This window comes from Leucoraja erinacea, unplaced genomic scaffold (genome assembly GCF_028641065.1).
Source record: "Leucoraja erinacea ecotype New England unplaced genomic scaffold, Leri_hhj_1 Leri_135S, whole genome shotgun sequence".
Taxonomy (NCBI): domain Eukaryota; kingdom Metazoa; phylum Chordata; class Chondrichthyes; order Rajiformes; family Rajidae; genus Leucoraja; species Leucoraja erinaceus.
The window spans coordinates 14,261-38,839 of record NW_026575627.1 but is presented as its reverse complement, the minus strand read 5'-3'; the positions used below and the strand labels follow the sequence as shown (position 1 = coordinate 38,839).

Here is a 24,579-nt window from a genome sequence, read left to right as displayed (position 1 = left end):
CCTCTCTCCCAAGTGGTTGTGTCTCTGTACAGGGATCAGATCTCTCCACAACAGCAAGACATGTTGTGGGGGTTGCCAAATAGTGTGCAGACTTTGTCTGACATGATATCATGGTCTCTAATTCGACAGAGATGAGGCAAGTTAAACCGTGTGTACGCACAATTCACATTGTATGATGAAAATATGTTGGGTGGGTGAAATAGCTAGGGTGTGGGCATGGCAGAGATGCAGTACAATGTGGATAAATGTGAGGTTATCCACTTTGGTGGCAAAAACAGGAAGGCAGGTTGGGAAAAGGGGAAGTACAAAGGGATCTGGGGGTCCTTGTTCATCAGTCTATGAAAGTAAGCATGCAGGTACAGCAGGCAGTGAAGAAAGCGAATGGCATGTTGGCCTTCATAACAAGAGGAGTTGAGTATAGGAGCAAAGAGGTCGTTCTGCAGTTGTACAGGGCCCTAGTGAGACCACACCTGGAGCATTGTGTGCAGTTTTGGTCATTCTTGCTATTGAGGGATTGCAGCGTAGGTTTACCAGGATAATTCCCAAAATGGCGGGACTGTCATATGTTGATAGAATGGAGCGGCTGGGCTTGTATATTCTGGAATTTAGAAGGATGAGAGGTTAGCTTTTTGAAACATATAAGATTATTAAGGTGACCGACATACACTACAAACCAACAGACTCACATGGCTATCTGGACTACACATCTTCCCACCCTGCCCCCTGTAAAGACTGCATCCCCTACTCCCAATTCCTCCGTCTACACCGCATCTGTTCCCAGGATGAGACATTCCATACCAGGGCATCAGAAATGTCCTCGTTCTTCAGGGAACGGGGATTCCCCTCCGCCACCATAGATGAGGCTCGCACCAGAATCTCATCCATACCCCGTAACACTGCTCTCTCTCCCCATCCCCGCACTCGCAACAAGGGCAGAGTCCCCCTGGTCCTCACCTTTCACCCCACCAGCCGGCAAATACAACAAATAATCCTCCGCCATTTTCGCCACCTCCAACGTGACCCCACCACTCGCCACATCTTCCCATCTCCCCCTATGTCTGCCTTCCGCAAAGACCTCTCCCTCCGCAACTCCCTTGTCAATTCTTCCCTTCCCTCCCGCACCACCCCCTCCCCGGGCACTTTCCGTTGCAACCGCAAGAAATGCAACACCTGTCCCTTCACCTCCCCCCTCGACTCCATTCAAGGACCCAAGCAGTCGCTCCAGGTGCGACAAAGGTTCACCTGTATCTCCTCCAACCTCATCTACCGCTGCTCTAGATGTCAGCTGATTTACATCGGGGAGACTAAGCGGAGGTTGGGCGATCGTTTCGCCGAACACTTCCACTCACTCCGCAATAACCTACCTGAACTCCCGGTGGCTCAGCACTTCAACTCCCCCTCCCATTCCCAATCCGACCTCTCTGTCCTGGGTCTCCTCCATTGCCAGAGTGAGCAACACCGGAAATTGGAGGAACAGCACCTCATATTCCGCCTGGGTAGCTTGCGTCCTGATGGAATGAACGTTGAATTCTCCCAATTTTGCTAGCCCTTGCTGTCTCCGCCCCTTCCTTAACCCTCGAGCTGTCTCCTCCCATCCCCCCGCCCTCGGGCTCCTCCTCCTCCCTTTTTTCCCCCCTTTTTCCCCCCTTCTCCCCCCCCCCCCCCCCCCCCATCAGTCTGAAGAAGGGTTTCGGCCCGAAACGTCACCTATTTCCTTCGCTCCATAGATGCTGCTGCACCCGCTGAGTTTCTGCAGCAATTTTGTGTACCTAAGATTATTAACGGTTTGGACACGCTAGAGGCAGGAAACATGTTCCCAATGTTGGGGGAGTCCAGAACCAGGGGTCACACACAGTTTAAGAATAAGGGGTCAGCCATTTAGAACAGAGACGAGGAAACACTTTTTCACCCAGAGAGTTGCGAGTCTGTGGAATTCTCTGTCTCAGAAGGCGGTGGAGGCCGGTTCTCTGGATGCTTTAAAGAGAGAGCTGGACAGAGTTTTTAAAGATAGTGGAGTCAGGGAAAATGGGGAGAAGGCAGGAATGGGGTACTGATTGTGGATGATCAGCTATGATCACCTCAAGGGGCCTGCACCTGGTGTCTATTGTTTCCCTGCATCCCTATCATCTATCTATTGCACCAACCCATTCTATTGAAGTGGATGAATCAAATAGTCAGACCTTCAGTCTGAAGAAGGGGTCCAATCTGAAATGTCACCCATCCTTTTTGTCCAGAGATGCTGCCAGACCCACTGAGTTACTCCAGCTCTTTGCGTCTATCTTCAAAGAGTCAGGTACCACCATCCCACATACAAAGGAATCTGAAGACAGGTTTTTACAAAATTTACACAACACTCAAAGCCTTTATTTCAATACATTTTGCAACGTAGGAAAATACAACCACATTTGTTCCTGCGTCTTAATGATCAACATTTTTATATATAAACTATTTACAATCCCCGTATCCTTACAACATGCATCAAAGTACACTGTAAATTGATGTGAGGATCCCGACAGTTTGTGGCATGAAGCAAGCATGATCTCAGCTACCTGGGCTTTATGTAAGTAATCCCCTTCACAAGTTGTCAGCGCTGTTTGGAGCTTTCTGACCCAGTTGGTCACCCTGCTGTCTATTATGGAGGGGAGAGGGCAGTTCGACAGCGTGCTGTTATTGGGGAGATGTGAACGGGCTCCCTGCTGGGTGAAGTGACCAGGTTTACCATCAACAAGCACGTTTGGAAAGGCGGCAGTTTGATGACAGGATATTCAGGCTAATCTCTTTCACAGAGTACATGATGGGCCAGACGGCTTTGTGTTGGAGAGCAGCGCTGTTCCTACACAACAAGGATGCCAGTCAGACATCGCAGTGTCTTCATCTCACCAGCCTCACGGGGAAGAAGGGGCAGGCTGCTTTTAAAAGCAGAAGCAGATGAGCAGTGGGATAAATATTGAAATGAAATAAAATAATGGCAAGGCTTGGAATACAATTTAAATTCTCTGGGCAGTTCTTCACACAATAATGATTTGAATGATTGACGTCTGGTTAAAATTCAGGAGAAGCTGTTGCTGCCTATTTATTTATTTGCCCAGGACAGGATGAGTGGGGCATGGGATAGAAGGGAGACGTACAGCCCAGAGTTAGTTCTTCTCCTCTCTACAGGGGACTGAGTTAGAATGGAGGGGGGATGGCTGAAGGGACATTAAATGAATACAAGGTGATTGTCACAGCCTGGCAGTGTTCACAACTAAATCTCAATGATTGTGGGGTTTAGTGAAGCAAAGATAAGATAATGCAAGAACTCCATAATCAATTATACATCTTGCCAACAAGTTCCTCAAGGGAATTTGGGTTTCAATGTCATTTTAATAAACTGTTACATCAGACCTTTGTGGCGATTTCTAACGAGTTTACATGCTGATGGTAACAAACCAATCTTCCCTTCCTCCAGTCTTAAATCAAGCCGCAAGGTCGACACACTGTTAGTGGAAAGTTAGTCGCTTTGAATCATTTTATGATTCATGTCAGTATATAATTTACGTAGGACTGCTAGGCTGAGTGCCTGACAACTGGAACAGAGGGAGGGAGAGAGGGGGGGAGGAGGGGAGAGGGAGGGAGGGAGGGGGGGGAGAGAGGGGGGGGGGGAGAGAAAGGGAGGGGGGGGGGAAGGGGAGGGGGAGGGGGGGAGGGGGGAGGGAGGAGGGAGGGAGGGAGAGAGAGGGAGGGAGAGAGGGGGAGAGGGGGAGAGAGAGAGAGAGGGAGGGGAGAGGGGGAGGGGGGGAGAGAGAGGGAGAGAGGGAGAGAGGGGAGAGAGAGGGAGGGAGAGAGAGGGGGAGAGGGAGAGAGGGGGAGAGGGGGGGGGAGGGGGGGAGGGAGGGAGAGAGGGAGGGAGGGAGGGAGGGGGGAGGAGGGGGGGGGGGGGAGAGACGGGAGGGGTGAGAGAGGGGGGGAGGGAGAGGGGGAGGGAGGGAGGAGAGGGGGAGGAGGAGAGGGAGAGAGAGAGAGAAGAGAGGGAGAGAGAGAGAGAGAGAGAGGGAGAGAGGAGAGAGAGAGAGGGAGAGAGGGGGAGAGGGAGAGGGGGAAGGGGGAGAGGGGGAGAGGGAGAGGAGGGAGGGAGGGGGGAGGGAGGGAGGGGGAGAGTAGGGAGGAGGGAGGGAGGGGGAGAGGAGAGAGGGAGAGAGGAGGGGAGAGAGAGGGGAGGAGGGGGGAGGGAGAGAGGAGAGGGAGAGAGAGGAAGGGGGGCGAGGGGGAGGGAGGGAGGGGGAGAAGAGTGGGAGGGGGTAGAGAGGGGGAGGGAGGGAGACAGGGAGAGGAGGAGAGGGAGGGGGTAGTGGGTGAGAGAGGGAGAGAAGAAGAGGGAGGGGGATTTCAAAACAACAGCTACAAGAGGATGATCATTTCACTGCCACTGCTTGGAGTTTAGATTTCTCCAAACTCCCCGCAGATTAGAGTCAGTTGGGAATGACAATCAGAGCCTGAATGCCCCAGAGCAAGGTGTCGGGGGAATAATTGTTGGGACGGGGGTAAAGGCTCAACCTTCACCATCTGAGGCTGCACGAGGGGGGGGGGCGAGTATGAAGGCAAGACCCCAAACCACCGCTGGGGCCTAGCCTTATATTTGAAGAAATGTTTTATTTGAAGAAAATGTTATTTGAAGAAAATTGTAGCAATAACACAATTTATACCTTAACAATAATGATTAAAATCAAGTACATAATAAATGGCAACAGTTCTACAACATCTTGAAGGTTAAACATGCTTTTCCCTTGTACATGTTTAGATTCAACACTCATACCTTGCGATGTAAATTGGACAGAGGTTCTCAGTTTCATCTTGGAATAAGCAACAGTTGAATTTGTGTTCATTTCTCTCTGCTTTGGAAAGGATGACATGAAGCAACAAATGCTGGTACTTGCCACACGTGCCCATTCAGCAATCAGCTCGGTTGATAGTCGACAGGTCTGATCCACAAGGACGAGGGTTGGGAGAAGGTAGTCCTGGCCAGCCTGTGGGACACTGAAGAATATCTTCCACATTCGGTGACGTCAGCTGCTGACACGAGCACGGTGGCACAATTAAAGAGGTGATTGGGCATGTGCACGATGTGCCAGAGCACGGCTCCCAATATCCCGTGTCTCTGGTATATAGTTTTGTCTCCTAGTTCGAGGCGAGGTAGGTTCCTTTGGCAGAGGTGCAAGCAGGGATGGAGGGAGGGGAACGTGGTCACGACAAACTCGGCTTATGCTGCATTAACCCAAACCTGCGTGAATTCCCCTGATCTTCCGGGCCAGCTGGATGTCCTTGGGGAACAGAGTGACCCGCTTGGCATGGAGGGTGCAGAGGTAGGCATCCTCCATGAGCAGTACCAGAAATGCCTCTGCTGCCTGTGAAACAGGAGCAAGAACAAAGACCAGCGTTACCACACAGACGAAGGAATGCGGCAAGCGAACGGAGATTATTGCCGTGCCCGTCACAATCGCAAAGCATCCAAAAATGTTTCACCGCCCAAAACAAATCATTATGTGGTAGACACAGAGTGCTGGAGTAACTCAGCGGGTCAGGCAGCATCTGGGGAGAACATGGATAGGTGACGTTTCACAGAGTGCTGGAGTAACTCAGCGGGTCAGGCAGCATCTGTGGAGAACATGGATAGGTGACGTTTGACAGAGTGCTGGAGTAACTCAGCGGGTCAGGCAGCATCTGTGGAGAACATGGATAGGTGACGTTTCACAGAGTGCTGGAGTAACTCAGTGGGTCAGGCAGCATCTGTGGAGAACATGGATAGGTGACGTTTCACAGAGTGCTGGAGTAACTCAGCGGGTCAGGCAGCATCTGTGGAGAACATGGATAGGTGACGTTTCACAGAGTGCTGGAGTAACTCAGCGGGTCAGGCAGCATCTGTGGAGAACATGGATAGGTGACGTTTCACAGAGTGCTGGAGTAACTCAGAGGGTCAGGCAGCATCTGTGGAGAACATGGATAGGTGACGTTTCACAGAGTGTTGGAGTAACTCAGCGGGTCAGGCAGCATCTGTGGAGAGAAGGAATGGGTGACATTTCAGGCTGATCAGTCTGAAGACGGGTCTCGACTCGAAACGTCACCCATACCTTCTCTCCAGAGATGCTGCCTGCTCCGGTGAGTTACTCCAGCATTTTGTATCTACCTTCGAATTAAGCCAGCATCTGCAATTTTTTCCTAGTAAATCATTATTTGGTTAAGAAGGAACTACAGATGCTGGAAAAATCAAAGGTAGACCAAAAAAAATGCTGGAGGAGCTCAGCGGGTGAGACAGCATCTTGGGGGAGAAGCAATAGGTGACGTTTCAGGTTGAGACCAGACTGCTCAGTCTGAAGAAGGGAAAAACTATTCCTTTTCTCCCTAGATTGCAGCCTCACCCGCTGAGTTCCTCCAGCAGTTTTTGTCCACTTTAAATCATTATTTGGAATAGTTTAGTATAGAAATACACTGTGGAAACGAGCCTTGCGGCCAACCAACTCCACGCTGACCATCAATCACCAGTTCACTCTAATTCTACTTTCCCACTTTCACATCCACTAGGGGCAATTCACAAAGACAATACACAATACGTGCTCTATCTTTAAGAGCCCTATCTAGCTCTCTCTAGAAAGCATCCAGAGAACCTGCCTCCACTGCCCTCTGACGCAGAGAATTCCACAGACTCACAACTCTCTGGGTGAAAAAGTGTTTCCTCGTCTCCGTTCTAAATAGAAACAAAGAAAAACAGGTGCAGGAGTAGGCCATTCGGCCCTTCGAGCCTGCACTGCCATTCAATATGATCATGGCTGATCATCCAACTCAGTATCCCATCCCTGCCTTCTCTCCATACTCCCTGATTCCTTTAGCCACAAGGGCCACATCTAACTCCCTCTTAAATATAGCCAATGAACTGTGGCCTCAACTACCTTCTGTGGCAGAGAATTCCACAGATTCACCACTCTCTGTGTAAAAAATGATTTTCTCATCTCTGTCCTAAAAGACTTCCCTCTTATCCTTAAACTGTGACCCCCTAGTTCTGGATGGCTTACCCCTTATTCTTAAACTGTGGCCCTTGGTTCTGGACTCCAACATCGGGAACAGCATCTGCAAATTTGCTGAAGGTCGATTAATGTACAAACATGCGTGTCTTTGGGATGTGGGAGCAAACTGGGACCCGCTGAGGAAACCCACAGTCACGGGGAGAATGTGGAAAGGATGTACAGACAGCACCCAACGTCAGGATGGAAACCAGGTCCCTGGCACTGTGAGGCAGCAGCTGCACCAGCTGTGACACACTTGAGTACAATCTTCTTGATGCTGGATCACTGTTTTTTTTTATAGAGACACTTCTTTAGGATTCAGAAAACACTCCATGCAGTGAGGTGCAGCAGGCAGTGAAGAAAGCGAATGGTATGTTAGCATTCATAGCAAAAGGATTTGAGTATAGGAGCAGGGAGGTTCTACTGCAGTTGTACAGGGTCTTGGTGAGACCACACCTGGAGTATTGCGTACAGTTTTGGTCTCCCTAATCTGAGGAAAGACATTATTGCCATAGAGGGAGTGCAGAGAAGGTTCACCAGACTGATTCCTGGGATGTCAGGACTGTCTTATGAAGAAAGACTGGATAGACTCGGCTTGTACACGCTAGAATTTAGAAGATTGAGGGGGGATCTTATAGAAACTTACAAAATGCTTAAGGGGTTGGACAGGCTAGATGCAGGAAGATTGTTCCCGATGTTGGGGAAGTCCAGGACAAGGGGTCACAGCTTAAGGATAAGGGGGAAATCTTTTAAAACCGAGATGAGAAAAACATTTTGTCACACAGAGAGTGGTGAATCTCTGGAACTCTCTGCCACAGAAGGTAGTTGAGGCCAGTTCATTGGCTATATTTAAGAGGGAGTTAGATGTGGCCCTTGTGGCTAAAGGGATCAGGGGGTATGGAGAGAAGGCAGGTACAGGATACTGAGTTGGATGATCAGCCATGATCATATTGAATGGCGGTGCTGGCTCGAAGGGCTGAATGGCCTACTCCTGCACCTATTGTCTATGTTTCTATGTGAGGTTGGGCAGGGGGCTTCCAGTTAACGATTTAAACGGCCAATGGCTTCCCCCTGACTCAACTCCATCTCAACAAAGCTTGTGCTTCAGAAAGGTTGCGATCGACATACAACAGGTACTAAATCATTACAAATAAGCACTGTGCCCAATCAATAGTTGACAGGCCAGTCTTGGTTTGTAACTTGCCCAGAGCTCTACAACAATTACATTTATTGGGGGTTTATAATAAACAAAAGAGCAAATCTGGACAAGGACAGATTTGACAACATCTGAGATCGAGCCAGATGAACGTTCAACATTTGGTCCGTTTTGAGCATCTTAAAGAGGGAAGGAGAAGAATGTTTAGGGATGCAGTTCAGGATATGTGACGATAACCACATAACCTGTCTCTTATATCCTTTTGCAGTTGTACAGGGCCCTAGTGAGACCACAACTGGAGTATTGTGTGCAGTTTTGGTCCCCTAATTTGAGGAAGGACATTCTTGCTATTGAGGGAGTGCAGCGTAGGTTCACCAGGTTAATTCCCAGGATGGCGGGACTGTCATATGCTGAGAGAATGGAGCGGCTGGGCTTGTACACTCTGGAGTTTAGAAGGATGAGAGGGGATCTCATTGAAACATATAAGATTGTTAAGGGCTTGGACACACTAGAGGCAGGAAACATGTTCCGGATGTTGGTGGAGTCCAGAACCAGGGGCCACAGTTTAATAATAATAATAATCTTATTTATATAGCACATTTTTAGTCAACTTGCATTGACCCCAAAGTGCTTCACATAATTACATTACATTTACACACAGGCAAAGGTGGGTGAAGTGTCTTGCCCCAAGGACACAACGACAGTATGCACTCCAAGCGGGATTCGAACCGGCTACCTTCCGGTTGCCAGCCGAACACTTAGCCCATTGCGCCATCTGAAATCCCACGAATAAGGAGTAAGCCATTTCGAACGGAGACGAGGAAACACTTTTTCTCACAGAGAGTGGTGAATCTGTGGAATTCTCTGCCTCAGAGGGCGGTGGAGGCCGGTTCTCTGGATACTTTCAAGAGAGAGCTGGATAGGGCTCTTAAAAATAGCGGAGTCAGGGGATACGAGGAGAAGGCAGGAACGGGGTACTGATTGGGGATGATCAGCCATGATCACATTGAATGGCGGCGCTGGCTCGAAGGGCCGAATGGCCTCTACTCCTATTGTCTATATATATATATATATATATATATAAAAAAAAGATATGTCAATAGATGGTTCAATAGTCACAAAAACAGCTGGGAAAAATGATTTGTCCCCTCCACATAACAGCAGCTAGTGATCTTTCACAGAGAGAGTAAATGATGCTGTTGGCTAAACGTGACTGCACAAGAGTATGGTGGCAGCTCCGTAAGTGGGATTGGGATACAGTTAAAGTAAACGGGAATGGTGGAAGGCACTGCCCATGAATGGATATCTCCGCACCAACACAGGCTGAAGGAAGGGCACTGGTTGTTTGGCCGGTGACATTCACATTGATTGTCCACAGACAGTACAGTACCTCAGATTACTTGTGGCACGTTTGGGCAGTTAATGTAAAGGCAAGGAAAAACACAACACAGTAGTAAGGAGTCGGAAGGGAAGCCATTCTGTGCCACCTCAGTTCTTACCTCCTGCAGCGCTAACAAAGCATGTGCTTGCCATCTGAAGTTAAGTCCACGGGTAAATCGTGATGCTACCTCACGAACCTGGAATGTAAAAGCCCAGAAAATGGCTAGCCTATTCATTCACGCAGAGTTGCCAGATTTTTCCCATACAGTCGGGCAGGAGGTACAGAAGCCTGAAGTCCTACACCACCAGGCTCAGGAACTGCTCCATTCATACAACCACCAGGTTGTTGCATCAACCCATCCAATATTGCTCAGCGCCGAACACTTCAGACGAGCGCTTGCACAACCATCGACAGGGATAAAAGAGTACGGTCAGGGCCAATTGCGAGCGGTGTGAGGGGGGACGTGAATACGGAGGTCAGAGTGTTGTATATGAATGCACAAAGTGGACGAGCTTGAGGCTCAGTTAGAAACTGGCAAGTATGATGTTGTGAAATTACTGAGACATGGCTGAACGAGGGCCAGGGCTGGGAACTGAATATCCAAGGGTATACCAAGGGTTGAATAAGTTAGGGCTTTATTCTCTGGAGCGCAGAAGGTTAAGGGGGGACTTGATAGAGGTCTTTAAAATGATGAGAGGGATAGACAGAGTTGATGTGGACAAGCTTTTCCCTTTGAGAATAGGGAAGATTCAAACAAGAGGACATGACTTCAGAATGAAGGGACAGAAGTTTAGGGGTAATATGAGGGGGAACTTCTTTACTCAGAGAGTGGTAGCGGTGTGGAATGAGCTCCCAGTGGAAGAGGTGGAGGCAGGTTCGTCGGTATCATTTAAAAATAAATTGGATAGGCATATGGATGAGAAGGGAATGGAGGGTTATGGTATGAGTGCAGGCAGGTGGGACTAAGGGAAAAAAGTTGTTCGGCATGGACTTGTAGGGCCGAGATGGCCTGTTTCCGTGCTGTAATTGTTATATGGTTATACCTCCTATCGACAAGACAGACAGGTGGGCAGAGGGGGTGGGGTAGCCCTGTTGGTGAGGAATGAAATTCAGTCCTTTGCAAGGGGTGACATTGAAACGGGAGATGTGGAGTCAGTATGGATAGAACTAAGGAATTGTAAGGGTGAAAATACACTAATGGGACTAATCTACAGGCCCCCAAACAGTAGCGTGGATATAGGGGGCAAGTTGAATCAGGAGTTAAAATTGGCATGTAGCAAAGGTAATGCTGTGGTTGTTATGGGAGATTTCAACATGCAGGTAGACTGGGAAAATCAGGTTGGTAGTGGACCCCAAGAAAGGGACTTTGTAGAGTGCCTTCGTGATGGATTCTTAGAGCAGCTAGTATTGGAGCCTACCAGGGAGAAGGCAGTTTTGGATTTAATGTTATATAATGAACCGGATTTGATAAAGGAACTCGAGGTTAATGAGCCATTAGGAGGTATTGCCCATAACATGGTCAGGTTTAATCTACAATTGGAGAGGGAGAAGGGTAGATCAGAGGTGTCAGTGTTGCAGTTGAATAAAGAGGACTATGGGGCCATGAGGGAGGAGCTGGCCAAAGTTGACTGGAAAGATACTCTAGCAGGATGACAGTGGCACAAAAATAGCAGGTATTTCTAGGAATAATACAGAAGGTGCAGGATCATTTCATTCCTAGGAGGAAGATAGATTCCAAGGGGAGTAAAGGGTGATCGTGGCTGACAAGGGACATCAGGGACAGTATAAAAAAAGAAGAGAAGTAGAACGTAGCAAAGATGAGCGGGAAGCAAGAGGATTGGGTAACGTTTAAAGAACAACAGAAGATAACTAAAAAGACAATACGGGGAGAAAAGTTGAGGTAGGAAGGTAAGCTAGCCAGGAATATAAAGCAGGATAGTAAAAGCTTCTTTAGGTATGTAAAGAGGAAAAAATTAGTTAAGACCAAAGTGGGACCCTTGAAGATCGAAAAAGGTGAATTTATTATGGGGAACAAGGAAATGGCAGATGAGTTGAACAGATACTTTGGATCAGTCTTCACTAAGGAGGACACAAACAATCTTCCTGATATAGTGTTCAAGAAGGAACTGCAGATGCTGGAAGATCGAAGGTACACAAAATTGCTGGAGAAACTCAGCGGGTGCAGCAGCATCTATGGAGCGAAGGAAATAGGCGACGTTTCGGGCCGAAACGTCGCCTATTTCCTTCGCTCCATAGATGCTGCTGCACCCGCTGAGTTTCTCCAGAAATTTTGTGTTCCTGATATAGTAGTGGCCGGAGGATCTGGAGTGACGGAGGAACTGAAGAAAATCCACATTAGGCAGGAAATGGTTGGATAGACTGATGGGATTGAAGGCTGATAAATCCCCAGGGCCTGATGGTCTGCATCCCAGGGTACTTAAGGAAGTGGCTCTAGAAATCGTGGATGCATTGATGATAATTTTCCAATGTTCTATAGACTTGGGATCTGTTCCTGTGGATTAGAGGGTAGCTCATATTATCGAACTTTTTAAGAAAGGCGGGAGAGAGAAAACAGGGAATTATAGACGTTAGCCTGACATCGGTGGTGGGGAAGATGCTGGAGTCAATTATAAAAGATGAAATAGCAGCACATTTGGATAGCAGTAGCAGGATCGGTCCGAGTCAGCATGGATTTACGAAGGGGAAATCATGTTTGACTAATCTTCTGGAATTTTTGGAGAATGTAACTGGGAAAATGGACAAGGGGGAGCCAGTGGATGTAGTGTACCTGGACTTTCAGAATGCATTTGATAAGGTGCCACATAGGAGATTAGTGGGCAAAATTAGGGCACATGGTATTGGGGGTAGAGTGCTGACATGGATAGAAAATTGGTTGGCAGACAGGAAACAAAGAGTAGGGATTAACGGGTCCCTTTCAGAATGGCAGGGAGTGATTAGTGGGGTACCGCAAGGCTCGGTGCTGGGGCCAGCAGTGACTAGTGGGGTACCGCAAGGCTCGGTGCTGGGACCGCAGCTATTTACAATATATATCAATGATTTGGATGAAGGGATTCAAAGTAACATTTGCAAATTTGCAGATGACACAAAGCTGGGTGGCAGTGTGAACTGTGAGGAGGGTGCTATGAGCATGCAGGGTGACTTGGACTGATTGGGGGAGTGGGCAGATGAAGTTTAATGTGGATAAATGTGAGGTTATCCAATTTGGTATAAAAAACAGGAAGGCAGATTACTATCTAAATGGCGTCAAGTTGGGAAAAGGGGAAGTACAACGGGTTCTGGGGGTCCTTGTTCATCAGTCACTGAAAGTAAGCATGCAGGTATAGCAGGCAGTCAAGAAAGCGAATGGCATTTTGGCCTCTATAACAAGATGAGTCGAGTATAGGAGCAAAGAGGTCCTTCTGCAGTTGTACAGGGCACTAGTGAGAACACAACTGGAGTATTGTGGACCACACCTCGAGTTTATTTGTCACATACACTGCACATCTCGTATGTGTATGTGACAAATAAACTTGACTTGACTTGTGTGCAGTTTTGGTCCCCTAATTTGAGGAAGGACATTCTTGCTATTGAGGGAGTGCTGTGTAGGTTTACAAGGTTAATTCCCGGGATGGCGGGACTGTCATATGCTGAGAGAATTAAGCGGTTGGGCTTGTACACTCCGGAGTTTAGGAGGATGAGAGGGGATCTTATTGAAACATGTAAGATTGTTAAGGGTTTGGACACGCTAGAGGCAGGAAACATGTACCCGATGTTGGAGGAGTCCAGAACCAGGGGACACAGTTTAAGAATAAGAGGTAAGCCATTTAGAACGGAGACGAGGAAACACGTTTTCTCAGAGAGTCGTGAGTCTGTGGAATTCTCTGCCTCAGAGGGCGGTGGAGGCCGGTTCTCTGGATACGTTCAAGAGAGAGCCAGATAGGGCTCTTAAATATAGCGGAGTCAGGGGATATGGGGAGAAGGCAGGAACGGGGTACTGATTGGGGATGATCAGCCATGATCACAGTGAATGGCGGTGCTGGCTCGAAGGGCCGAATGGCCTACTCCTGCACCTATTGTCTATGTCTATTGACTTGCTGTCAAATTGCTTTCCTCGAATGCACTGCTGATGCACCGGCTTTTTCCACAATCATGAAGTACAATTTTTGTTCTGTGTGCTGTCTGAATTGACAATAGACAATAGGTGCAGGAGAAGGCCATTCGGCCCATCGAGCCAGCACTGCCATTCAATGTGATCATGGCTAATCATCCCCAATCAGTACCCCATTCCTGCCTTCTCCCCATATAACCATATAACAATTACAGCACGGAAACAGGCCATCTCGACCCTTCTAGTCCGTGCCGAACACGTATTCTCCCCTAGTCCCATATACCTGCGCTCAGACCATAACCCTCCATTCCTTTCCCGTCCATATAACTATCCAATTCATTTTAAATGACAAAAACGAACCTGCCTCCACCACCTTCACTGGAAGCTCATTTCACACAGCTACCACTCTCTGAGTAAAGAAGTTCCCCCTCATATTACCCCTAAACTTCTGTCCCTTAATTCTCAAGTCATGTCCCCTTGTTTGAATCTTCCCTACTCTCAGTGGGAAAAGCTTATCCACGTCAACTCTGTCTATCCCTCTCATCATTTTAAAGACCTCCATCAAGTCCCCCCTTAACCTTCTGCGCTCCAAAGAATAAAGCCCTAACTTGTTCAACCTTTCTCTGTAACTTAGTTGCTGAAACCCAGGCAACATTCTAGTAAATCTCCTCTGTGCTCTCTCAATTTTGTTGACGTCCTTCCTATAATTAGGCGACCAAAATTGTACACCATACTCCAGATTTGGCCTCACCAATGCCTTGTACAATTTTAACATTACATCCCAACTACTATACTCAATGCTCTGATTTATAAAGGCCAGCACACCAAAAGCTTTCTTTACCACCCTATCTACATGAGATTCCACCTTCAGGGAACTGTGCAGTTATTCCCACATCCCTCTGTATTCTTCAATTCCCTACTATTTACCATGTACGTCCTATTTTGATTTATCCTGCCAAGATGTAGCACCTCACACTTATCAGCATTAAACTCCATCTGCCATCTTTCAGCCCACTCTTCCAACTGGCATAAATCTCTCTGTAGACTTTGAAACTCTACTTCATTATCCACAACCCCACCTATCTTAGTATCATCTGCATACTTACTAATCCAATTTACCACACCATCATCCAGATCATTGATGTACATGACAAACAACAATGGACCCAACACAGATCCCTGTGGCACTCCACTAGTCACTGGCCTCCAACCTGACAAACAACCATCCACCATTACTCTCTGGCTTCTCCCATTCAGCCACTGTTGAATCCATCTTGCTATTCCTGCATCTATACCCAACAGTTGAACCTTCTTAACCAACCTTCCGTGAGGAACCATGTCAAAGGCCTTACTGAAGTCCATATATACAACATCCACTGCTTTACCCTCATCAATTTCCCGAGTAACCTCTTCAAAAAATTCAAGAAGATTAGTCAAACACGACCTTCCAGGCACAAATCCATGTTGACTGTTCCTAATCAGACCCTGTTTATCCAGATGCTTATATATATTATCGCTAAGTATCCTTTCCATTAATTTGCTCACCACTGACGTCAAACTAACAGGTCTATAATTGCTAGGTTTACTCTTAGACCCCCTTTTAAAAAATGGAACAACATGCGCAGTACGCCAATCCTCCGGCACTATTCCCGTTTCTAATGACATTCGAAATATTTCTGTCATAGCCCCTGCTATTTCTACACTAACTTCCCTCAATGTCCTAGGGAATATCCTGTCCGGACCTGGAGACTTATCCTCTTTTATATTTCTCAAAAGTGTCAGTACATCCTCTTCTTTGAATCTCATAGTATCCATAGCTACTCTACTTGTTTCCCTTACCTCACATAATTCAATATCCTTCTCCTTGGTGAATACCGAAGAAAATAAATTGTTCAATATCCCCCCCCCCCCCCCCCCCCCCCCCCCCCCCCCCCCATCTCTTTGGGCTCTGCAGATAGCTGTCCACTCTGACTCTCTAATGGACAAATTTTATCCCTCGTTATCCTATTGCTATTAATATAGCTGTAGAAACCCTTTGGATTTACTTTCACCTTACTCGCCAAAGCAACCTCATATCTTCTTTTAGCTTTTCTAATTTCTTTCTTAAGATTCTTTTTACATTCTTTATACTCCTCAAGCACCTCATTTACTCCAAGCTGTCCTATAATTATTGTAGATCTCTCTCTTTTTCCAAACCAAGTGTCCAATTTCCCTCAAAAACCATGGCTCTTTCCAATTTTCCTTTCAACCGAACAGGGACATAAAGATACACAAAAAAGCTGGAGAAACTCAGCGGGTGCAGCAGCATCTATGGAGCGAAGGAAATAGGCAACGTTTTGGGCCGAAACCCTTCTTCAGACTGAAGAAGGGTTTCGGCCCGAAACGTTGCCTATTTCCTTCGCTCCATAGATGCTGCTGCACCCGCTGAGTTTCTCCAGCTTTTTTGTGTACCTTCGATTTTCCAGCATCTGCAGTTCCTTCTTAAACACAGGGACATAAAGATTCTGTACTTTTAAAATTTCACCTTTAAATGTCTTCCATTTCTCTTCCACATCTTTCCCATAAAACAAACTGTCCCAATTTACTCATTTTAAATCATCTCGCATCTCATCAAAGTTAGCCTTTCTCCAATCAAAAATCTCAACCCTAGGTCCAGTTCTGACCCTCTCCATAATTATATTGAAACTAATGGTATTGTGATCACTGGACCCGAACTGTTCCCCAACGCATACCTCTGCCACCTGACCCGTCTCATTTCCTAACAGGAGGTCCAGCACCGCCCCTTCTCTAGTAGGTACCTCTATGTATTGCTGCAAAAAAACTATCCTGCACACATTTTACAAACTCCAACCCATCCAGCCCATTTACAGAATGTGTTTCCCAGTCTATGTGTGGATAATTGAAATCTCCCACAATCACTACCTTGTGCTTACTACTAATATCTGCAATCTCCTTACATATTTGCTCTTCCAATTCTCGCTCCACATTTGGCGGTCTATAATACACCCCTATAAGTGTTGCTACCCCTTTCCCATTTCTCAGTTCCACCCAAATAGCCTCCCTAGACGAGCCCTCTAATCTATCCTGCCAAAGCACTGCTGTAATATCTTCCCTGATAAGCAATGCAACACCTCCACCTCTTGCCCCTCCAATTCTATCACACCTGAAGCAACAAAATCCTGGAATATTTAGTTTCCAATCACAGCCCTCCTGCAACCATGTTTCACTGATCGCCACTGATCCCCTGACTCCGCTATCTTTAAGAGCCCTATCTAACTCTCTCTTGAAAGCATCCAGAGAACCGGTCTCCACTGCCCTCTGAGGCAGAGAATTCCACAGACTCACCACTCTCTGTGTGAAAAAGCTTTTCCTCATCTCCGTTCTAAATGGCCTACCCCGTATTCTTAAACTGTGGCCCCTGGTTCTGGACTCCCCCAACATCGGGAACATGTTTCCTGCCTCTAGCCTGTCCAACCACTTAATAATCTTATATATTTCAACAAGATATCTTCTCATCCTTCTACATTCCAGAGTGTACAAGCCCATCCGCTCCATTCTATCAACATATGGCAGTCCCGCCATCCCGGGAATTAACCTGGTGAACCTACACTGCACTCCCTCAATAGCAAGAACGTCCTTCCTCAAATCTGGAGACCAAAACTGCACTCCAATTCTCTGGATGCTTTCAAGAGAGCGTTAGATAAAGAGAGCGGAGTCAAGGGATATGGGGTGAAGGCAGGAGCGGGGTACTGATTGTGGATGATCAGACATGATCACATTGAAGCTGGCTCGAAGGGCCGAATGGCCTACTCCTGCACCTATGTTTCTATCCCATACAATCTGCAGAGAGCACTTTTGTTTCCAGCTACCACTGAGCATTTTCAGCATTGGTTACACGCTGGTTCCAGGACTCACCAACATGCTGAAGGGCAGCTTCCTCAGCAGCAAGTCTGTCGACTTCTGGTATTTGCGTATCTCCATCAAGGCCCTTGTGCCTGGACGAAACCTCCTGGGTCGGGCAGGTGCTGGCGCTCCTACAAACACAGGGGTACAAGGATGGGAACAAGTCTGCATACTGACAACCCCTTCAACCACTGGTAACATCACATCCAAGGATCGGGTGCCAGCTGAGATAAGAGGGTGACGTGCAGTGCCATGTTTGCTGGGACGGAGAAGAGGCTGGAAGTAATACCTGGTGGGATCCATGAATTATCTCCGCTCGCAGGGGTGAGTGAGACCAACATTTCAACAGACTCTCCTCTTTAAATGATGTCCACTTTACTTTATGACAATCAAATCAACTACTATAATCACGTTCCCCATGTTGGGGGAGTCCAGAACCAGGGGCCACAGTTTAAGAATAAGGGGCAAGCAATTTAGAATGGAGATGAGGAAACACTTTTTCACTCAGAGAGTGGTGAATCTGTGGAATTCTCTGCCTCAGATGGCAGTGGAGGCGGGTTCTCTGGATGCTTTCAAGAGAGAGCTAGATAGGGCTCTTAAAGATAGCGGAGTCAGGGGATATGGGGAAAAGGCAGGAACGGGGGACTGATTGGGGATGATCAGCCATGATCACATTGAATGGTGGTGCTGGCTCGAAGGGCCGAATGGCCTCCTGCTGCACCTATTGTCTTTAAAGACACGGGACATGTGAACTTCAACGGTACTTTAACAGTTCTCTCCGTTCCTGCAAAGACCAAAAGTAACACATTGTCTTCCAGTCCTGTTTCTCTTCCTTACTGGTCTATGTGCATGCCCAGCGTCAGTCGTATCCTGCTTACATGGCAGGGCTCTGCAATGAACTCATGAACATCTGAACCCCCTGCACACAAATCCCAACCATCTCCAGGGTTCCCCTGTCACATCCCTGAAATCTAGCACACTCCAGCCGCTCGCCAATACTAAGCATGCCCCCCCCCCAACAATTCATGTACGTACACCCAGATTTTGTACAATAAAGGATCTATCTATCTATCTACAACATATATAAACATGGCATATCAATCTGCACTCTTGCAGTGCTACCTGCAGCAGGCATTACTATAGTAATCAGAGGTTTTAATCTCTCGTAGATGGGCAGATTGCACTATATAGTTCCCTGAAAGTGGCAACACATGTAGTAAACACATGTGTGTGGTATACTTGCCTTCATCAGTAAGCACATTAGAAGTGTAATTACAGATCCATCGAGTCTAGAGTAATTAGAAATTAACTAAAAGGCGTGACTGTAGATTGATGTTTAAGAAGGAACTGCAGATGCTGGAGAAATCAAAAGTAGACAAAAAATGCTGGAGGAACTCAGCGGGTCAGGCAGCATCTCTGAAGAGAAGGAATGGGTGACGTTTCAGGTCAAGACCCTTCTTCAGACTGAAATAATGATTTAGTAGAAAAGAACTGCAGATGTTGGTTTAAATCATAGGTAGACAAAATGCTGGAGGAACTCAGCAGGTGAGGCAGGGTCTGAAGGAGGGTCTCGTCCCGAAACATCGCCTATTCCTTCGCTTCATAGACGCTGCCTCACCCGCTGAGTTCCTCCAGAATTTTTTTGTCTGCCTGTAGATTGATATAATTCTGCTGCCCTACCAGGAGGTTCTTTTTAACAAGACCAGGACACTTGCTTTATTATGTAGATGAAATGCTATCGATGGTAGGTGTGTTGTAAGGTTTGGACTCTTCACCTTTCCACGCCATGTCTATTGGAATTACATCCCAGGTGCAGAACACTTTCCTTAACCTTTATAGAGGCAGATCATATTCATACAAAAATGGTTATCATTAATCAACAGCATTTGGCTGCATCGCCAACAGACTGACTGTCCTCTCTCTGTTTTTATTATTTTAAGTATGTTTTAATATTTCTTGGTCTGTTTTATGTGGGGGGGAGGGGGGGGGAATTGGGGGTTCCATTAGCCACAAGGGCCACATCTAACTCCCTCTTAAATATAGCCAATGAACTGGCCTCGATTACCTTCTGTGGCACAGAATTCCACATATTAACCACTCTCTGTGTGAATTGTATTTTCTCATCTCGGTCCTAAAAGACTTCCCCCTTATCCTTAAACTGCGACCCCTTGTTCTGGACTTCCCCAACATCGGGAACAATCTTCCTGCATCTAGCCTGTCCAACCCCTTAAGAATTTTGTAAGTTTCTATAAGATCCCCCCTCAATGTTCTAAATTCTAGCGATGACAAGCCGAGTCTACCCAGTCTTTCTTCATATGAAAGTCCTGCCATCCCAGGAATCAGTCTGGTGAACGTTCTCTGTACTCCCTCTATGGCAAGAATGTCCTTCCTCAGATTAGGAGACCAAAACTGTACGCAATACTCCATACTCAATATTCACTTGGGCGTTATTTGCGCGTCACGCAGGCAACCGTGCTTCACTGCCTACATCACCACGTCATGTAAATGACGTGCAAATGGCGTTCAAGTGGGACAGGCCCTTAACCGAGAAAGAAATGTTAAATAAGAGCAAGCTAGCACAGGGAGATAAAAGCAAATAAGACTGAAGTGATCTTACTTTGGGGGGGGCTACCTTCCCGTCTATGATGGGGAGTACCATGTCCCCTGTGCCTCTGCCTCGGCGACCTCCCAGCTGGTGATCCTCGCCTCCTTTGTGGTGACTGTACTGGTGATGCCCTCAGTGGTGATCTGCGTTGGGGTGCTGGGCCTCTGCGCCTGGCTGACCCGCGAGGCCTTCCAGTCATTGTTCGACACCTGCGTCTTCAACAGTTGATGAATCACATCAGTGTACATTCAAATTAATATCTTGCCACAGAAGAGATATTGGAGGGTCCGTCCAATTAGCCAATATAGGTAGAGCTCAAAAATCTCAAGGTCGCAATCACTAATTGGATTGTACTATAGGACTCCAGCGCGGCCTGTTGGATTCGGAAGTCGTGGTCTCCGGAAGCACCATCATGGGCCTGGAACATCGGGCCTCCGTAAAGGCGACTGCGGAGGCCTCAATAGGCCCGACTGTGGGTGGACATGGGGATGGGGGCTGGACTTTGTGCCTTCCCTCACAGTGGGAACCATTGTGGGGGGATGTTTTTTATGTTTAAATTTCTTTATTATTGTTATGTTTGGATTCTTTTTTTGTAGTGTGCTGCAATGGCAATCCGTATTTCACTACACTAATTGTTATATGTGACTAATAAAGAACCTTTGGACTCGCAATATCAGTGGGGGAAATAGAGGAACAGACACATGGTCAGATCACGGAAAGATGCAGAAGCAACAAGATTGTTTGGCACAGTGGGCAGTTTTAAACCTCCCAATATTGACTAGCACTTAGTGCAAATGTCTTAGATGGGAAAAAGTTTGCTTGGAATATAGGAGGGTTTTCTGAAACAGTATGTCAAGTCAAGTCACATTTATTTCTATAGCACATTTAAAAAACAACTCTGGTTGGCCAAAATGCTTTACATTTGTTATAAGAATAGCACAACAAAACAAACTACATACATATATACATGTAGCCCTCACTCAGAGGACGTCAGGAAAGGCTTGGGAGTATAGATAAGGCTTTAGTCTTGACTTAAACGAGTCGATGGAGGGGGCAGTTCTGATGGGAAGGGGGATGCTGTTCCACAGTCTAGGGGCTGCAACCGCAAAGGCGTGGTCGCCCCTGAGCTTATGCCTAGACCGCGGGATATTCAGCAGCCCCAAGGCGGCCGATCTGAGGGGCCTGGAGGTGGAGTGGTGGGTGAGAAGACTTTTTATGTAGGTGGGGGAAAGCCCATTGAGGGCTTTGTAGACATAGAGGAGGATCTTGAAGTTTATACGGAACCGCACAGGGAGCCAGTGGAGAGAGGCCAGGATAGTCTAACCTGACGAGCAGCCACAATGGAACTTTTTAACCAGGAAATTAGACTCGATCACGTTATTGGTGTTTCAATGGAAAGATTTTTAAAGATAACTATGTCAAGAGTCAAGAGTCAAGAGTGTTTTATTGTCATGCGTCTCAGATAGGACAATACATTTCTTGCTTGCTGCAGCACAACAGAACATAGTACATAACGGTAGTTATGAATATAAGTCTGGAGAAAGTAATAAAACGCTGGAGTATGTCAGTGCGTCAGTCAGGCAGCATCTCTGGATGGATGGCATTGGTGACATTTCTGATCAGAATCCTTCTGAAGAGGCCTGAAGAAGGGTTTCAACCCAAAATGTCACCTCTGCCTTTTCTCCAGAGACGCTGCCTGACCCACTGAGTTACTCCAGGATTTTGTTTCTACTTATCCTTTTTCATAACTTCTTTAAAACATATAGAGCTTTGAACACTATCCAAAACCACACTTCCAATAGAAGCTGGACACAAAAATATACTACAGACATAAATGTCTGTAAGTTACCCAAATGCCCCTGAAGCTAACATGAAATCATGATTTCAGATTCAGATTCAGATTCAGATTCAATTTAATTTGTCATTGTCAGTGTACAGTACAGAGACAACGAAATGCATTTAGCATCTCCCTTGAAGAGCGACATAGCAAACGATTTGAATTAAAAAATAAAAATAAGTGTCCGGGGGGGGGTGGTGATTGGCAGTCACCGAGGTACGTTGTTGAGTAGAGTGACAGCCGCCGGAAAGAAGCTGTTCCTCGACCTGCTGGTTCGGCAACGGAGAGACCTGTAGCGCCTCCCAGATGGTAGGAGGGTAAACAGTCCATGGTTGGGGTGAGAGCAGTCCTTGGCGATGCTGAGCGCCCTCCGCAGACAGCGCTTGCTTTGGACAGACTCAATGGAGGGGAGCGTGGAACCGGTGATGCGTTGGGCAATTTTCACCACCCTCTGCAATGATTTATTTGATCTTTGCCTCATTATCCTGGATGGATATCCAGAGATGTTGGGACTGTCATATGTTGATAGAATGGAGCAGCTGGGCTTGTATAATCTGGAATTTAGAAGGATGAGAGGAGATCTTATTGAAACATATAAGATTATTAAGGGTTTGGACACACTAGAGGCAGGAAACATGTTCCTGATGTTGGGGGAGTCCAGAACCAGGGGCCAGTTTCAGAAAAAAGGGGCAAGCCATTTGGAGATGAGGAAAAGCTTTTTCACGCAGAGAGTTGTGAGTCTGTGGAATTCTCTGCCTCAGAGGGCGGTGGAGGCCAATTCTCTGGATACTCTGGACCACTCCTGCTAAATGCAATGGGATGACGTGTAGTACGCAACGGAATGGAACGTGGGCCTTTTTTTCATCCATTTCTGTAACCCGACCCGACCGGACTCGCAGTGTAATCAACGCTGCGGGGGAACAGTTTGTGTTAATAAATTAACATTCTGAAAATGAGAAGATTTTTACCAAATAAAATTTATTTTGTCGAGGATGTTTCCGTAACCGGCTTCCGTCTCCACACTAGTATCCAATGGGATCTTTGGTGCAGAGACAGAAGCCGGTTACGGAAATGGGGCCGGAAATTACCCATGAATCTGCCCATGACCATACTATGTGTTTTTCGTCGAGTCATCTATCTTGCTCGCTATAGGATCTTTGCTTTCAAGAGAGATAGCTTAAAGATAGCTGTAGATTTGGTAATTAGGAAATCACCATTGTAGTGCTTGTTATTAACGACCTCAGGGTCAAGTTGCTCGTTAGAGCAAGGGAGGAGGGAGTGGATGGCTGAACAGTTATCGATTAAAATCCACATACAGCGTTGGTCTGCAGGACATTACAGTAACTGGCAGCTACTCAGACTGAACTACGTAGGCAAGCTCTTGGTAATATAAGTTGCATATTAGGTGGAGCAACTGCTAACAAGCACTTCAATTGGTTAGTAGGAAATAACCAAACTACATATTTCCTTGTAGTAGAGCATGGATTTACCATAAAATACGTGGATATACGATACTAAACAATACAGCAGCTGAAACGCTAATAACGCATATGGGAAAGTATTGATGGTTACACAACATCACCGTATCTAATGGGTGGCCTGCTGACCCGTCCGGGGATATGGGGAGAAGGCAGGAACGGGGTACTGATTGGGGATAATCAGCCATGATCACATTGAATGGCGGTGCTGGCTCAAGGGGCCGAATGGCCTCTACTCCTGCACCTATTGTCTAACACAGGCACGGCATCCGCATTTTAAAGTAACAAGATTCCTCTAAAAAAAAGTGGAATAATTACCAGATAATGGAACTTTTAAAGTGATGTTTTCTTGAGGATAAGTGCTGGCTAAGATCACCAGGAAGGTGTTTCTCCTCTTCAAACTGTTGCCTCAAAAGTCTCCTGAGAACAAAACACATTTTATTCTTCATTTAAATTGGTGCCCTGAAAGCCAACACCTCTGACAGAGAGTCTACCCTGACGGATAGCATCCAAGTGGCACCGCACACCAACTCTTCCAACGTGCCAGTGTGCGGGTCAGGCAGCATCTGTGGAGGAAAATCTGAAGAAGAGTCACAACATGTAACATTGCCTATTCATTTCCTTCAGAGGGGCAATGCCCCACTGCCTCTGAATCAATGCCATGTTCAACCCCATTAACCTTCTGTAAACATCCACAGCCCCAAACATCCCCCCCCCACTCACCCCCGTCAAACATGGCATGTTGTCCTTTATAACAAGAGTCATCGAGTATAGGAGCAAAGAGGTCCTTCTGCAGTTGTACAGGGCCCTCCTAGTGAGACCACACCTGGAGTATTGTGTGCAGTTTTGGTCCCCTAATTTGAGGATGGGCATTCTTGCTATTGAGGGAGTGCAGCGTAAGTTTACAAGGTTTATTCCCGGGATGGCGGGACTGACATATGCTGAGAGAATGGAGCAGCTGGGCTTGTATACTCTGGAGTTAAGAAGGATGAGAGGGTATCGCATTGAAATATAAGATTGTTAAGGGCTTGGACACGCTAGAGGCAGGAAACATGTTCCCGATGTTGGGTGAGTACA

General features: G+C 46.9%; 1 protein-coding gene across 4 annotated transcripts; it reads right to left on the bottom strand.

Annotated features, from left to right (window-relative positions):
- Nucleotides 1-286: 286 nt before the first annotated feature.
- LOC129715730 (histone H3-like centromeric protein A) lies at nucleotides 287-24,150 on the bottom strand. Of its 4 annotated transcripts, none has more exons than XM_055665586.1 (5): nucleotides 23,821-24,147; nucleotides 20,200-20,402; nucleotides 17,595-17,713; nucleotides 9,690-9,767; nucleotides 287-598 (listed from the first exon to the last, which is right to left on the bottom strand). In XM_055665586.1, exons 2-5 carry the CDS (start codon nucleotides 20,384-20,386, stop codon nucleotides 560-562), a joined length of 423 nt encoding a protein of 140 aa, XP_055521561.1. In that variant the 5' UTR covers nucleotides 20,387-20,402; nucleotides 23,821-24,147; the 3' UTR covers nucleotides 287-559. The 4 variants fall into 4 exon arrangements, with proteins under 4 accessions (XP_055521561.1, XP_055521560.1, XP_055521558.1 ...); XM_055665583.1 differs by lacking the exon at nucleotides 287-598 and adding an exon at nucleotides 4,281-5,381 and having other exon boundaries at nucleotides 23,821-24,145; XM_055665584.1 differs by lacking the exon at nucleotides 287-598 and adding an exon at nucleotides 7,106-8,369 and having other exon boundaries at nucleotides 23,821-24,150.
- Between the last annotated feature and the right edge of the window lie 429 nt (nucleotides 24,151-24,579).